The sequence below is a fragment of the Phascolarctos cinereus genome, unplaced genomic scaffold (genome assembly GCF_003287225.1).
Source record: "Phascolarctos cinereus isolate Bilbo 61053 unplaced genomic scaffold, phaCin_HiC Scaffold_1;HRSCAF=81, whole genome shotgun sequence".
Lineage (NCBI taxonomy): Eukaryota > Metazoa > Chordata > Mammalia > Diprotodontia > Phascolarctidae > Phascolarctos > Phascolarctos cinereus.
Window position 1 is genome coordinate 52,379,682 of NW_027555514.1, and position 15,738 is coordinate 52,395,419.

At 40.4% G+C, this 15,738-nt stretch overlaps 1 protein-coding gene across 3 annotated transcripts in view; it reads left to right on the plus strand.

Annotated features, from left to right (window-relative positions):
* The window catches only part of LOC110209191 (phosphatidylcholine translocator ABCB4), a 112,815-nt gene that overhangs the window by 66,905 nt on the left and 30,172 nt on the right, over positions 1 to 15,738 (plus strand). For 2 of the 3 annotated variants that reach the window (XM_020987482.2, XM_020987483.2), the window contains exons 17-21: positions 2,606 to 2,752; positions 4,656 to 4,760; positions 6,074 to 6,151; positions 7,376 to 7,459; positions 14,316 to 14,519. In XM_020987482.2, coding sequence (XP_020843141.1) covers positions 2,606 to 2,752; positions 4,656 to 4,760; positions 6,074 to 6,151; positions 7,376 to 7,459; positions 14,316 to 14,519 — 618 coding nt within the window. The remainder of the gene's footprint in view (positions 1 to 2,605; positions 2,753 to 4,655; positions 4,761 to 6,073; positions 6,152 to 7,375; positions 7,460 to 14,315; positions 14,520 to 15,738) is intronic. The other variant, XM_020987487.2, reaches the window with a different exon arrangement.

The following is a 15,738-nucleotide window of genomic DNA, read 5'->3' on the forward strand; positions in this document are numbered from 1 at the left end:
TAGTTATATGCAAAAAGCATGGAAGGCAGAAGCAAAGTAACCTTGAGAGAAAACACATTAGTATCTGTGGTCGGTGGGGGGGGGGGGGTTGGGGAAAGTGGCATGGGAAACCAGGAAACCTCATGAAGAGATGACTCTTGAAGGGAGCAAAGGATTCCACAAGGTAGAAGTGAGGTGGCCAGGGAAAAGACATGGAAATAGGAGATGTGGACCGAACATGGACAAAGACATAGCAACATCAGAAAAGGTAAAAAGACTAAAGATGGGATTGGGCCAGGTTAGAAAGAGCTGTAAATAAATAAAAAAGAGCTTAGACTTGATCTTGGGAGGGAACAACGTGGTCAGACTCACTTGAGGGAAACCATCTTGGCAGCAGTGTGGAGAATGGATTGGAGAGAGGAACAATTTGAGGTGAAGAGGACAATTAAGAAGGTGTTGGAAGAGTCTTGGCTCGAAGGTGACGAAAGCCTGAACTAGGGTGGTGGTTGTGTAAAGTGGACAGGAGGACAAAGACGCAAGAGGTGTTATGGTAGTAGAAACTACCAGATTTGGCAGCTGAGTGAGTATGTGGGATGAGTTAAGGAGGAGAGATGGACATCTGGATGTTTGGAAGGGTGATGGTGGTGCCCTCCCCAGAAAAAAAAGGTTCAAAAGAGGGGGGAATTGGAGGGAAAGATAATGGGTTCAGTTTTGAACATGGGAAGTTTGAGATATTTATGGGATAACCAATCTAATAGGCAATTGATGCTCTTGAGACTGGAACCCTGGAGATAGGACTGTAATATAGATATGGGGAATCTTCATTATCGAGATGATAATTCAGTCCGTGGGAAGTGAGAGCTCCCTGTACATAAAGGCAGGGTAGAGGCAATCTACCTCAAAAGAGATTGCTACAATAGAATGTAAGCTCTTTGAGGGCAAAGGCTACTTTACTTTTGACTTTGTGTTGCCAGTGCCTAACATGTAGTAGGTGCTTAAGAAATGCTTGTTGAATTGAGTTGAATTGAATGTCAGCGATACTCTGAGACAGAGGCTCTGGAGTTAAAAGAGAATTGTAAATCTGGAAAAAAATCAATGTTTCCTCATATTTATAGAGTATAAGAGACTTTAATACTACCCTTCTGTTTTTAGAAATGAGAAAACCAAGGTCTTCACTTTTCTGAGACCTTCAGAGAAAGAGATTCCATAGCTATCTTTGGAAACTTAGTCCTATGATAGCTTCTATCATCAGAAAGTGCTTCTTAGTGTCTCACCTTCTTGATGAAATGATAACTCATTCTCTCTTGTTCTGATCTCAGCTGAGCGAGAAAAAACCAAAGAACAGTTTTATTTATATTTAGGACATCTTGTGCAGTTAGTGGATATCTTTCTGCATCTCATCACCTATTACTGAAACACCTAGACTCCTCCTCAGTAGCATTGCACAACTGTGTCTTGCTTATGCCTCAGCCTTGAGTTTGGCTAGCTTTCCCCAAAAGTAATAAACTTGGCTCCTATATACAAACAAACTAACTTGGCCTCTACAAACAACCTGATGTTTCCAGGGCATTTGATCATAAAAAATTTGTTCAGGACAGACACAAATAGAAAAAAATTTACCGTGAGACAGAGACAGGACTTATGTAGCCTGGATAGGGCTAGCATAGTATTTCCCGAGCCAATGTAATAAGGAATAGTTATTATCCATTGTTCATATTAAGTGTTGGCTTACTCTTCCCCCAGACAGTGGCTACATTTCCCAGAAATCAAGTTCACAGTGCCAGGGGCAAGTTAGTGATTCACATATACTGTAGTCATGACCCCAAGGGCACAATCACTGTCTTGCTTTTTTCCTAACAAGCAGAACTCCAGATACTGGCAGTAATTTCTATCTTGCCTAAGTTTGCAGTTCCACTGTTCCTGTGGCACCAGTACTTTGCTGTGTCAAAACAATTGCCTCTTCCTTCCTCAGGAGAAATTTGTAAGCTGGCACTCCTCCTTCTATAGCAGATGGTCCTTTGTGTCAAGTGGCCCTTACACCCACAAACTCCAAGCTTGCTTAATAATGCCAACACCTTCCCCTCTTTCCCTCTGCTTCTTAACTTCTTTCTCCAATCTGTTGTCCCTGCTGGGCGCCTTTCTGCACTGACTGATTCATCAATCTTCAGCATTTTGGGAAATCATATATTTTCCTACCCTTACTCTCTTACCTCTTACCTTGCTCCTCCATGCCTTAAAGGAGAGTGAGGAAGAGGGGAAATAAGAAGCCACTGAAGAAGTCTCTTAACCCCTTACTGCCCACAGCCAACTCCCTGAGACCACAGTTTGCAGAACAGTTCATTGGTAGAGGGTGTTTCCTCACAGGGACACAAATAAACAAACACATTATTTTATATGCTTTTTATTCCTTAACAGGAATGCCTGTGCTGCTTATATTCTCAACTACATTTTAAGTCCCTTGAGGTAGTAACTATGTCATCCACTTCCTATCTTTCACAGCAATTATCATAGAGCTAGGCACACAGTAGGTGCTCAGCAAGTCATTGTTCTTTGATTGATGGTCCCAGCATGTGAACGCTCACTTTTGTGTTAAATAACTATCTCTCTGGATTCTTCTGTGTTCTAGGACCCAGACGTGCCACCAGTATCTTTTCTCAAAGTCCTGAAGCTGAATAAAACAGAATGGCCTTACTTTGTGGTGGGAACCCTCTGTGCCATTGTCAATGGGGCCTTACAGCCAGCATTTTCCATAATTTTTTCAGAGATGTTAGCAGTAAGTTTGAAAAAAATCAGGTAACATGTTAGTTTGTGTTAGTCCATCAGTTAGCTGCCTTTCATCCAAGCCTCAGTGACTGGATGTTGACCTAATGGCTGAGTGGAAGTAGCTGGTTAACTTTCATTACATCCAGTCCATGATTTTATGTCTCTGCCCATTTGAAGAAAATGTTTTCAAGTGAAACAAAGCCAAATCTGAGTCCCTACAGAGAAGAGACTAGAAGGCCAGACTTTATGGACTATTGGAAGCTTAGAGCATTTCTGCAGCTCCTTCTATGTGCTAGGCACTAAGCAGGGCACTTGGGATTTAAAAAAAGTAAACAATCTTTGCCTTCAAGGAGTTTACATTCTAGTGAGAGGACAGGGGGAACAAGAACAACAGAGTAAAATAGTAATAATAGCTTGTATTTACATAGTGCTTTAAGGACTAAAAAGTATTTGTCATGGATTATTAAATTTATCATAGGTAAGATTAAATTTACAGATAGAATTTAGATAAAACTTATGGATTAGACTTATCATGGATAATTTATCGTAGATAATGAAACACAAAATGTGGAAGTAATTAGGGGATCACTAACAGCTAGGAAGGTGACATTTGAGCTGATAAAGCTCCTAGAATTTTGGAATGATAGAAAGTTAATCATCATCATCATAATAGCCAGGAGTTTTTATAGCACTTCAAGGTTTGTAAAATGCTTTATATAGTTATCTCATTCGATACAATAATCCCATGTGGCAGGCCAATTATTAAACCATTTTACAGATGAGAAAACTGAGGTAGACAGAGATTAAGTGGCTTGTCCAGTGTCACACAGCTAGTAACTGTCTGAGGCAGGATTGGAACTCAAGACCTTCCGACTTCAAATCCAGCACCCAACCTACTGCGTTGCCTTCATGCCGTAAAGAATAATAATAATGATAATAAATAACAACTTGCATTTATATAATACTTTAAGGTTTACAAAGAACCTTTAAGTAATATTTAATAACCTTGGATTAGTTGAATAAGCTGAGATTAATTTGGATTAGACATATGGTCTGGTATAGTAGATAGAGTGCTGATTTTGGGGTCAAGAAAACCCAGGGTGAGGGCAGTTAGGTGGCACAGTGGCTAGAGTCTAATGGAGTCAGGAGGACCTGAGTTCAAATTTGGCCTCAGACACTTGACACTTACTAGCTGTGTGACTCTGGGCAAATCACTTAACCCTCACAAAATCACTTTGCCTCACCAAAAAAGAGAGAGAGAGAGAGAGAGAGAGAGAGAGAGAGAGAGAGAGAGAGAGAGAGAGAGAGAGAGAGAGAGGGAGAGAGAGACAAAGGAGAAAAAGAAAAAGAAAACCCAGGGTTGGATCTAGCCTTCTACACATTTTGGCTGTGTGGCTGAGTAAATGGGTTGACCTTGAAGTGTACCAGATGGCTCTCTAAACCTCTCAAGTATCTAACTCTAAAGGTATCTAACGAAGAGAGTTCCCTCATTGTCTTTAAAGGCCATCAAATCCAAGCCCCTCAATTTACAGGTGATGAAATTGCCACCCAGAGACATGAAATACTTACCCAAGTGTGCCCAAGGTGACACAGGCGGTAAAGAACAGAACCCAAGCCCTTTGGTTCCAAATTCAGGGTTCTTTCCTGGCCGCCATCCCAGCTGTCTACGTGGGGAGTTTTCTCTACAACATTGCAGCCACAGGCCTAAACAACAACAAAAGGTTATGTTACTCCAAAACCACTTCATCTTTTATTAAACACATGATTTAAGGGGTCTAGTTTCTGATATGTGTTCCAAGTATCACTGTTTAGAGCAGGAAAAAACAAAAATAAAAACAGAAACAAAAACAAAAACAAAAAAACAGAAGGAAAGTCACCTAATCCAAGTGGGTTTCTTCCTTGCTCTTCTATAGATTTTTGGACCAGGGGGTGATGAAGTGAAACAACAGAAGTGCAATATGTTCTCATTGCTGTTTTTAGGGCTTGGAATTCTTTCTTTCTTTACTTTTTTCCTCCAGGTAGGTGCCCATCCATCTCTTACTTTGCTTCCAAATGTTTATGCATTATGGGCCAGTCATAAAACCAAGTAGCCCTTTTAAATCCTTCAGGCTAACTGAAATCACAAAATGCAGTTTAGATGCAGGCTCTGAGTACTTGGAATGTTCAGCCTTAGTCCTAGAGAATAGATAATTAACCATACATCCCTTCTCTCAGCAGAGAGGTGGGAGACTGCAGGATCAGAGAAAGAGAGAGAGAGAGAATGTGTATATGTGTTGTATATACAGTCCAACCTGGTCACAAGTATCTTGGTGGTTTTGCTTAATTTTGTTGTTGTTACGAGGGAGGGATTTAGTGCTGGGAGGTGGTGGCTCCATATGGAACTAGGTATGGTATGAAAACAAAAGTCATCCAATACACCTCCCTCCTTCCTTTGGGAGAATGGGGTACTATGGAAACAAAGCTCCGAATGTAACAGCAGATTTGGTAGATTGTTGATTAGTTTTGTAGATCATTATTTTTTTCATTAAAATTTGTCATAAGGGATGGCTCTCTGGAGGAGTGAAGGAGGAGAGATATATTGGAGAGTGAAGGTGATATAAAAAAGAAAGATAAATTTTAGAAATAATAATCAAGGAAAACAAATGTCATTGGACAAGTTTTTTTTTTTTAAATGCAAACAAGCTCCTTAAGGGTAGGAAAACGTGCATGCCTAAAGGTGGTACTCAGATGTTTACTCCTGGGCTTTACTGCTTATAATCTTAAGAGAGTTGCCTGGGGAACTGAGGGGGCAAGGGTCTTGTACAAGGGTCACATAGCCAGTATGTGTTAGAGGCAGGGGTTGAACCTGAGTCTTTATGACTCTGAATCATCCTGTCTTATTTTCTGACTACTGACTCATCCTTTCTTATTCTTACTAAAGTGGTACCTTGCATAAAATGAAATCTCTTTACCCAGAAGTATTTAAAATGGGTCAGACAATAACCATTCGGAACATTTTGTTCCGTACCCAGAGAGGATTAACTCAGCAGCCTGTCAAGGTGTCCTCTAGGCCTGGGATTCTGTTACAAACTTGAGACTTGCAGATACGTGAACACTCAATTCAAACACATTTAGGAGCAACTAGAGACTATTGTTTTAAGATAATCACTAATTTGGATCATTATTGATGGTAGAATTCTTCTAAAAAACAAAGCAGAAATCCCTAAAGTGGACCAGAATTCTCTTGGAGGTGAAAGTTATATGTAGGTGTTTGCATCTGAGAAGTTTATGTACGAGGCCTGGGGAAGATGGAAAATAACAATGGTGCCCTTTTTCTGTTCTTCTCAATCAGGGCTTCACATTTGGAAAAGCTGGAGAGATCCTCACAACAAGACTTCGGTTCATGGCTTTTAAGGCAATGCTAAGACAGGTATTTATTTCTCTCTTGCTTTTTAGATTCAGTCTTCCATTCTTTGGGTGTGCTGAGGCTGGGATTCCTTCTGCACAGACTTAACATGCCCCCAAATATGCCTCTCCTAGACCATTTACACTGTTGATGTGTGTGTGTATATGGGGGGAGGGGTAGAAATTAAAATGAGAGATTCTCTGGACTTGGTAGACTCAAGTTAACAACATTTTCAAGACAAGAACCATCTTGTACTCCACAGGCCTCATTAGAAGTTTTATTAAGATCTATGACCTAAAATACAATAGTAAGGTAGCAAATTAGATAAAAAATGCTCAGCTCTGCAAACTGACCTACTCACTACCTTTCCCTCCCCACTCCACCATACAACCTCTGGGGTTCTGCATCAAAGAAAGAGAACCCAAGATTAGGAAAAAACCACTATATTAGTGGCCACAATGGGATCATAACTGTAGTGTGAAGGGGCCCTAGGAACCATCTTGTCCAAAGGTCTCATTTTACAGATGAGGAAACTGAGGCCCAAAGTAGTTAAATGATTTGACCAAGTCACACAGATAGTAAGTGAGAGAACTAGATTGGAATTCAGATCTTGTGATGCCAAGTTCATTGTTACAAGTTCAATGTTCTTCTCCCATTGAAGGCAGGCCAGCTAACTGCTGGTAAAACTTCTACTTAGCAGTGATGCTTCCCAAGCCCAAGCAGTATGTTCAGTATTGGCTGAACCCTCACCCTTCTCCCAAAATAGTCAGGGCTACTGTTTCTCAAGCCAATGTCGAGGGTATATGTAGACTGTGGAATGGTACATCCCACATGGTCAAGACTTGAAACTTACAATCTTCCATGTCCAAATTAAGCATGTGTCCAATATGTGCATACTCTTCTTGCTCTTAAGGGTTGAGAATCGTTGTTGTTTGGGGAGTGGGGAGCATTACTTCACTATTTCAAGAGTAGAGAGGCAATATAATATAATGGATAGATTGGCAGTCTTGAAGTCATGAAGAACTGGATTCAGATCCTGCCTCTGCCAAATTCTGCTTTGTGACCACAGGCAAGTTATTTAATCTCTTAGTGTCCCAGGTAATATTCTAAGATGTTACAAGTGAATAGCCCAGCAACATTAGCGTTGGAAGTTCCCATACTAGGGGCTCCCTGCACTAGTGAAATCACAGGACAGGACCATATACATTCTTTTCAAGATTTAAAGGATATTGTTTGGCTTTGTTCTAGGACATGAGTTGGTTTGATGATCCTAAGAACGGTACTGGTGCACTTTCGACAAGACTTGCAACTGATGCTTCCCAAGTCCAAGGAGTACGTAACCTATTCTCTGCTGACTTATTTCTCACCTTTGATATAGCTGAAAATCAATATGCAGTAGAACTTTCACTTTTGGGGTGATTTCTGTAGTATTCCATCTTTTCAGGGCATGTTGACCTAATGGGCATTTTAATATTTGCTATTTTAATTCAATTTAACCAATATTTATAAAGTGTTAGGTACTTAGGACACATAAAACATGAAACATTCCCTGCTCCCAAGAAGCTCACATTCTACTAGAGAATAAAGTAGGCACAAAACTAGGTAAATAGAAATCATATACAGAGCAATACAAGGTAAATTTCTCTTGGCACTATGCAAATTCCTTTAAATCTACTGATTTAAAGGAACATGTTTTGACTCCATTAATATCCTCCTAGTGAACCAGAATCAGTGAATTTCAAAAAGGGAGCCATTTAATTGGGATAAAGGTAAAGTTTCACATTTGGGTTAAAAAGAAAAAAACAACCATCTGCACAAGATAGAGAAGAAATGATTAGAAAACAATTCCTATGAAGCAAAGCTGATAACTAAACCTGATAAACATGATAGCTAACTACAAATTGCCCTGGACTTGGAGTGAGGAAGACCTGGGCTCAGATCACGCCTCAGCCACTTGCTAGCTATGTGATCCTGGATGCATCACTTGGATGAGTCACTTAACAACTTCTTGGTGCCTCAGTTTCCCTATCTGAAAAATGGGGATAATACTACTCACCTAGCTCCCAGGTTGTTGTGAGGATTACATGAATTAAGATATACAAAGTCAAAGACCTTTGCAGGCCTTAAAACTCTAAATAAATGCTATTGTTATTATTATCATTATCATTATTAATATGAGTCAACAGGGGAGTTCTGCTTCTGGGAGACAAGATGGCGGAGCAAAAAGGTAGTCACTCTCATTCTTCCCTATCAACCTCTGAAAACCCAGAAAATATCACCCCAGAAAAAAAAAAACCCTGGAACAACTGAACTAGAAGAAAGACGGGGAGCAGCAGTGCAGCAGCCCAGCAAACAGGTCTCCCAGTGCCCCATCAAAAATAAGGGAAGCAGCACTAAAAAGGGCCCCAGGAGGATAAGCACCCTGCAGCATTCATCTGAAAGGAGCTGAAGAAAGCAACCTAGAGTCTTCCTAAAGTCCCAGCCTTGCTGATTCCAACCCAACACCAGGTAAGCTGTCAGAACCCTACAGCCTCCAACTGTCAACCAGGAAGAGATCCTGAAGCCCAGGTGGTAGAGCAGGCAAAAACCAACACCTGGACCTCTGAGTGCCTCAGTGAGGGGGGTGGGAAACTGGTGGAAACAAGCTCAGAAAATCACCAGGTGCCTTGGCACTCTACCACAAAGGAATCTCCCAGTGCATTAGCAGAAATGAGGGAGGCAGCATTGCAAGGGGCCCCAGGCAGATAAACACCCTGCAGCACCCATCTAAAAGGAGCTGAAGAAAGCTAAAGGAAAGGAAAAGCAGGCAACCTAGAATTGCCTGAAAGTTCCAGCCTTGCTGATTCCAGCCCAACATGAGGTAAGCTGCCAGAACTCTACAGCCTCCAATTGCCAACATAAGAGGCCCCACACAAAAGCCAGTGACCAAGACCTAGGCTCCCAACACAAGAAGCTTGGGTCAGTCCTCTGTTCCCCAGCAGGAGAGCTCAATCTCTTTAAAGGCCAGGGAATAAAGAAACCATGAGTAAAAAAAGAACTGTGCCATAGATTCATATTATGAGAAGAGTGAAGATCAAGACAGAAATTCTGAAGAGTACAACATTGTCAACAAACCCACATCTGCAACATCAAAAGGGAATATAAACTGGTCTGAAGCCCAAAGAGCCTTCTTAGAAGAGCTCAAGAAGGATTTTAAAAGTCTAATGAGAGAGGCAGAAGAGTTCTTGAAAAATACAATTGGCCAAATGGTGGAAGAGTACACTGAAGAAAACAAGTCCCTAAAAAACACAATTGGCCAACTGGGAAAAAAGTACACTGAGGAAAAAAAACCCTTAAAAATACAATTGGCCAATTGAAGAAGGAAGTACAAAAGCTAACAGAAGAAAACAATCTGTTAAAAACTAGAATTGGACAAATGGAAACTAATGACACTATGAGAGAGCAAGAATCAGTCAAACAGAAATAAAAAAATGAAAAAATAGATGAAAACGTAAAATACCTCATTGGTAAAACAACTGACCTGGAAAATAGATTCAGGACAGACAATTTGAAAATCACTGGACTACCTGAAAATCATGGTGAAGAAAAGAGCCTGTACAGTGTCTTTCAGAAAGTCATGGGGGACGGCTGCCCAGAGGTCCTAGAACCAGAAGGTAAAATCACCATAGAAAGAATACACTGCTCACCACCTGAAAGAGACCCCAAATTGGCAATGCCAAGGAATATAATAGCAAAATTCCAAAATTACCAGATGAAAGAGAAGGTGCTGCAAGCAGCCAGAAAGAAACAATTTAAATATCATGGAACCACAGTCAGGATTGCACAGGACCTTGCAGCTTCTACATTAAAAGACCCCAAGGCATGGAACATGATATTCCTTAAGGCAAAGGAGCTTGGATTGCAGCCAAGGATCAACTACCCCTGTAAAAATGAGCATGATTTTTCAAGGGAGGAGATGGAAATTCAATAAAATAGGGGACTTCCAAACCTTGCTGATAAAAAGACCAGAGCTCAACAAAAAATTTGATCTTCAAGTACAAGATTCAAGAAAGACATGGAAAGTTAAATGGGATGGAAAGATACAAAATGTTGTTAATAAGGGTGGACTGTTTGCATCCCTACAAGGGAAGATGATACTTGCAACTCTTGAGAACTGTATTGTTATTACACCATGTTAAAGGAGTATACATAAAAGAGGTGGATATTAGTTGACTCTGATGTAATGATAAAAAAAAATCTAATCAAGTGGGTTAAATGGATCCAAGTAAGTGGATTAGTTTGATCTTAGAAAATGTACTGCAAAAGGAGGAGGCAGACAAGGGCAAAATACACTATGGAAAAAGACAGAAAATCCTATTACAGCAAAGGGAAAGAAGGGAGGGGGGTGAGCATTGTTTGAGCCTTACTCTCATCAGATTTGGCTCAAGAAGGGAATAACATAATCAGTTAGGTATAGAAATCTGACTTTCCATATAGGCAGTAGGAGGGAAAAGGGGAAAGAAAAGGGAGGGGGGGATAGAAGGGAGGAAAGAAGCAGTAAGGGCAAAGGGGAAGAAAAGGAAAAGGGATAATAGAAGGGAGGAGAGATTGAAGGAGGTGGTGGCCAAAAGCAAAACACTAGTGAGGGGGGGAAAGGAGAAAGGAGAAAGAAAAGCATTAACAGGGGAAAAAAGGATGGAGAAAAAGACACAGTAATCATAACTGAAAGTTGAATTGCTATCTTTTTTTTCCTCTCTTCTGTTGAGTTTTATATTTCCTCTTTCTGATGATTCTTCCTATTGGTTTTAGTTTTTACTTACAACTTCACTAATGTGAAAATATGTTTAATAGAAATGTAAATGTATAGCCTATATCAGATTGAGCGCCATTTCAGGGAGGGTGGTAGGGAGGAAGGGGAGAAAAATTTTAAACTCAAAAACATATGGAAGTGATTGTTGATAAATCAAAATAAATTAATGAAATAAATTTTTAAAAATGGAAAAAATATGAGTCAACGGTCTGATGTGGCAAACCAAAAATATTAATGCAAGCTTAAATTGCATTAATTGGAAGTGTTCAAAATTAGAGAAGTAATAGTTTCATTGTATTCTGCCCTAGAGGGCTCTTACCTGAAGTATTGTGCCAAGTTGTGAGTGCTACATCTTAAGAGAGAATGTGACTAATCAGAACCAGTTCAAAGAATAATGAAGGAAAGAGAAACTGTGCCATATGACGTTTAACTGAAGAAACTGTATGTTTTCAGCCTGGAGAAAGGAAGGATTTATAGCAATGTAATCCATGCCCTGAAACAACTAGAACTAGATGTTCTTTGGATATCTTAAGCTCAACAAGAATAAAAGTGAACTCATTACCTTTCCCCTAAATCTTTCCCTGTTGGAATTTCCTTATTCTTTTTGAGGCTACCTCCCCACCTCCCTGTCCTTCTAGTCATCCAAGCCAGCCACATAGGTTCTATCTTCCATTCCTCACTCTAATTTGTGGCTGTCCTGGTTGATTTTCAATTCGTTCACATCTCTTGCATATGTCCCCCCTCTCTCCTCAGATACATCCACCTCCATGGTACAGGCTTTCATCACCTCACACCTGAACTATTGCAATAAGTTAAGTCTCTCCTCACGGGTCTATCCTCTGCTCAGCTGCCAAAGTGATCTTCCTACAGCACAGATCTGACCATGTCACTCCTGATTCAATAAATTCTGTTTGCTCCCTGTCACCTCCAGGATCAATTATAAAATCTTCTGGTGTTCAAAGACTTCATAATCTTGCCCTTCTCCCACCTTTCCAATCTCCTTATATCCCCACATATTCTGTGATCCAGTAACACTGGTTTTCTTGCTATTTCTTGCACAAAACACTCCATCTCCCAACTCAATGCTTTAGCTGTCCTCCATTCCTGGAATTCTTTCCCTCCTCATCTCTGCTTCCTGGTTTTCCTCACTTCCTTCAAGTCTCAGCTAAAATGGTACCCCCTTTAGGAAACCTTTCCCAAATCCCCCTTAATCCCACTACCTTCTCTCCAATGATCACCTTCATTTTATCCTGTATATAGCTTGTTAGTGAATAATGGTTTACATGTTGTCTGTTCCATAGACTCTGAGCTTCTTCAGAGTTGGGACAGTATTTTTGCCTTTTTTTGTATCCCCAGTGCTTAGCATAATGCCCGACAGATGCTTATTGACTGACTAGCTCAAATATTTCAAAGGCTGTAATGTAGATGTGTTTTGCTTATCCTCAGATGTCAATGTTGGACAATCCAGGGAGGCATATATGAGCCAATATGAGGAAAATATTCCTATTGATTAGAGCTGTCCAAAAATGGAATGGGTTCCCTTCCTTTCTAGGTAGTGGGTTTTCCATCATTGGAGGCACTCAAGCAGAGATTGGATCCATCATCACTTGTCAGGGATGTCATAGAAGGGATTCATGCTTGGTTTTTATTGAACTGGATATCTTCTGAGGTTATCCCACTCCAATATTCTATGATGCTCTGAGTTTATCCCTTTGATAGAAGCTATAAGCTGCTTTTCCATCCCATCCATAAGAAGAGAGGCAAGAGACTAGAATGAGATTTTAAGGGAGTAGAAGAGAAACTACCAGAGCCACTGATGTAGTATCATGTTTGGGAGTCCTTTGTAAAGATAGTAAGCAAGCCTCAGAGGAGATGCAGAATCTGTCCACTCAGGGATTCATGCATACAGAGTCATCTTCAGCTCATTGTTCTCTCTAACATACAGCCCCCTCCTTACTCTACCTCACACATACAGTCATTTGCTGTGTCTTGCCAATTTTAGTTCCTCTAAATCCTTCATGGGCAGCTAGGTGGTGCAGTGCTTAGAATACTGTTAGAATCAGGGAGATCCATCTTCATGAGTTCAAATCTAGCCTCAGACACTTACTAACTGTGTGACCCTGGGCAAGTCACTTAATCTTGTTTGCCTCAGTTTCCTCATCTACAAAATGAGCTGGAGAAGGAAATGGCAAACCCCTCCAGTATCTTTCCTAAGGAAACTCTAAATGGGGTCATGAAATAACAGATACAACTGAAGAGACTAAAATAACAACACCCTTCATATTCATCCCCTGTTCTCCATTCACACCCTGAGCCCTCATTACCTTGTGCCTGGAGTAATTAGAGTAGCCTCCAAATCAGCCCCTAGTATCTATTCTCTTTCTTCTCTGATCCACCTTCCACAGAGTTGCCAATTTGATATTCCTAAAGCACAGGTAGGACTATGTTCCTCCCCTCCTTGAGAATAATAATAGCTAACATTTGTGTAGTGTTTACTATGTACCAGACATTAAGCAGAGTACTTTACAAATATCATCTCATTTGATCCTTGTAACAACCTTGTGATACTGTATAACCCTGGGAGAGGGGTTGTTACAGGTGAAGAAACTGAGGCAAACAGTTTAAGTGACTTGCCCAAGGTCACACAGCTAGTAAGTGGCTAAGGGCATATTTGAACGCAGATTTCCCTGACTATAGGCCTTATGCTCGATCCATTGCTCCACCCTAGCTGCCCTGTGTCTCCAGTAAACTATTTGCCTCCAAAGATAAAATGCAAAATCCAGGGCTTATTATTTAGAGAGTTTCACAATCTGACTTCAGCGGAACTTTCTGGTCTAATCTCAGATTATTCCTCCCACTCTCCACCTCTGCCCCCATACACTAGGTAAACCATCCACATTCTAGCCAAACTGGTTTACTTGTTGTCTTTAAAGACAGCCTATACCTCTCCATGCCTTTATATCAGCTAGATATTGGTTCTTCCTTTTTCTGCCACTTAGAAGCCCTTGCTTATTTTATGACTTAGCTCAAATATCTTCTCCTACATGAAGCCTCTCCTGATATCCGCAGTTGTTAGAGCTATCCACCCACCTGTGAACTGCCACATCTGAAGTTACTCTGAATTTATTTGAGTGATCATCTCTAATTTTTCCCATATATTATAGTTTGACTATATCTCATATTTACTTAATTTACATAATTGTCTATGTTTATACTTACTTAGGTGTATCCATGTTATTATTGGTTCCTCTTTAGCTTTTGTCTTTTGTCTGTGTATGTCTTTGCTCCTAGTACCTGGCATGTACTTGGGGGGCCTAAGAAATGCTTGTTGAATAAATCAGTGAATAAGCTCATTTGCTTGGAACATGGAATACAAATGTTTCCTTCTTTCCTTTTCAGGCCACAGGTAGCAGGCTGGCTTTGATTGCTCAGAATACAGCAAATCTGGGGACTGGGATAATCATATCATTTGTATACGGTTGGCAATTAACCCTTTTGCTATTATCAGTTGTTCCAATCATTGCTGTATCGGGAATCATTGAAATGAAAATGTTGGCTGGAAATGCTAAAAGAGACAAGAAGGAACTAGAAGTCGCTGGAAAGGTGAGTTTGATGAAGGTTCATGTGATTGTACACATATCTTTTGGAAACTTGCTATTGAGTCTTGGTAATAGCTGATTATAATTTATGAAGGGTCCATTACTTTGAATAACATTATTTATTGCAATCAACAGTGACTGAAGTGATGTACGTGTAGAAGGTACTATACTATGTGTTGCTTTAATTCAGAAGGTCTTAAGGAATTCTTTGATGAATTTCTCTTCTTCTTCATCTTCTCCAGTGGATGATGGTTCATAAATGACCATTATTTTTCTAGTGCTCTTTTTGCCAACACTTATGTGTTACATAATGAAATTTAGCAGTGTTGGAGTCAAGCTAGGAACTGGACCTGTCACTTCGCTGGTGTTCGGAGCTTCCAAGGGGGAATTTCTTCCATCAATGCATGTCAGTATTTTCTTGCAAATTAGTCTTAGAGAGTTGCTCAGGAACACCAAGAGGTTAAGTGATTTGTCCAAGGTCCCAAGAGCACACAGCCGAGTATGTATCAGAGTTGGGACTTAGGTCCTGACTCCAACGCCACTTTCTATAAATATACTGTGGTACCCTCCATTTCTCTATGGTTTGGAGTGTGTGTGTGTGTGTCTGTATGTTGTGTACATATAATTTTTGTGTGTATCTATATACATCTAAACACGCATTAGATAAATAGATGCATACATACACACATGTATACATATACACATACTAGATGAATAGATATGTACATACATACACACATACACAATGTGAAGTAAAGGATTGATTTGACTCTGATAGGGGCAATCAATCAACTTACTATAGGGTAATTCAGACCAAAGCTGAATCTTCTGAGGGCCTTAATTATACCATTTCATCTAACCTGCATCTAGCACAGTGCTTACCCATTGCTTGCTGAATTGAATTGAATCCTGAAGGGGATCTGGGAGTGGGGAGAGATTGGCTGGATGTGAGTCCAAGAAAGGAAGAATCCTAGGAGTGAGAGCAAGAAATTGGTGCCAAAGAGATGCAGGAGAGAAAAGCCCTGAAGTAGTAAAGCGTAGGAAAGTGGGCAAGGGCAGGGCTGCTAGAATCTGAAGGCGAGTCTGGAAGAAGACAGAAAAGGTGAAAAATGGCTGACAATTGGATTCAGATTAAGACTACTGCTTCAAGCCTCTATTTGGCTTGGGGCTTTCATAGGAAGCTGTTAAGTACATCTAAGGCAGTTGAGCTCCATGGTGTAATC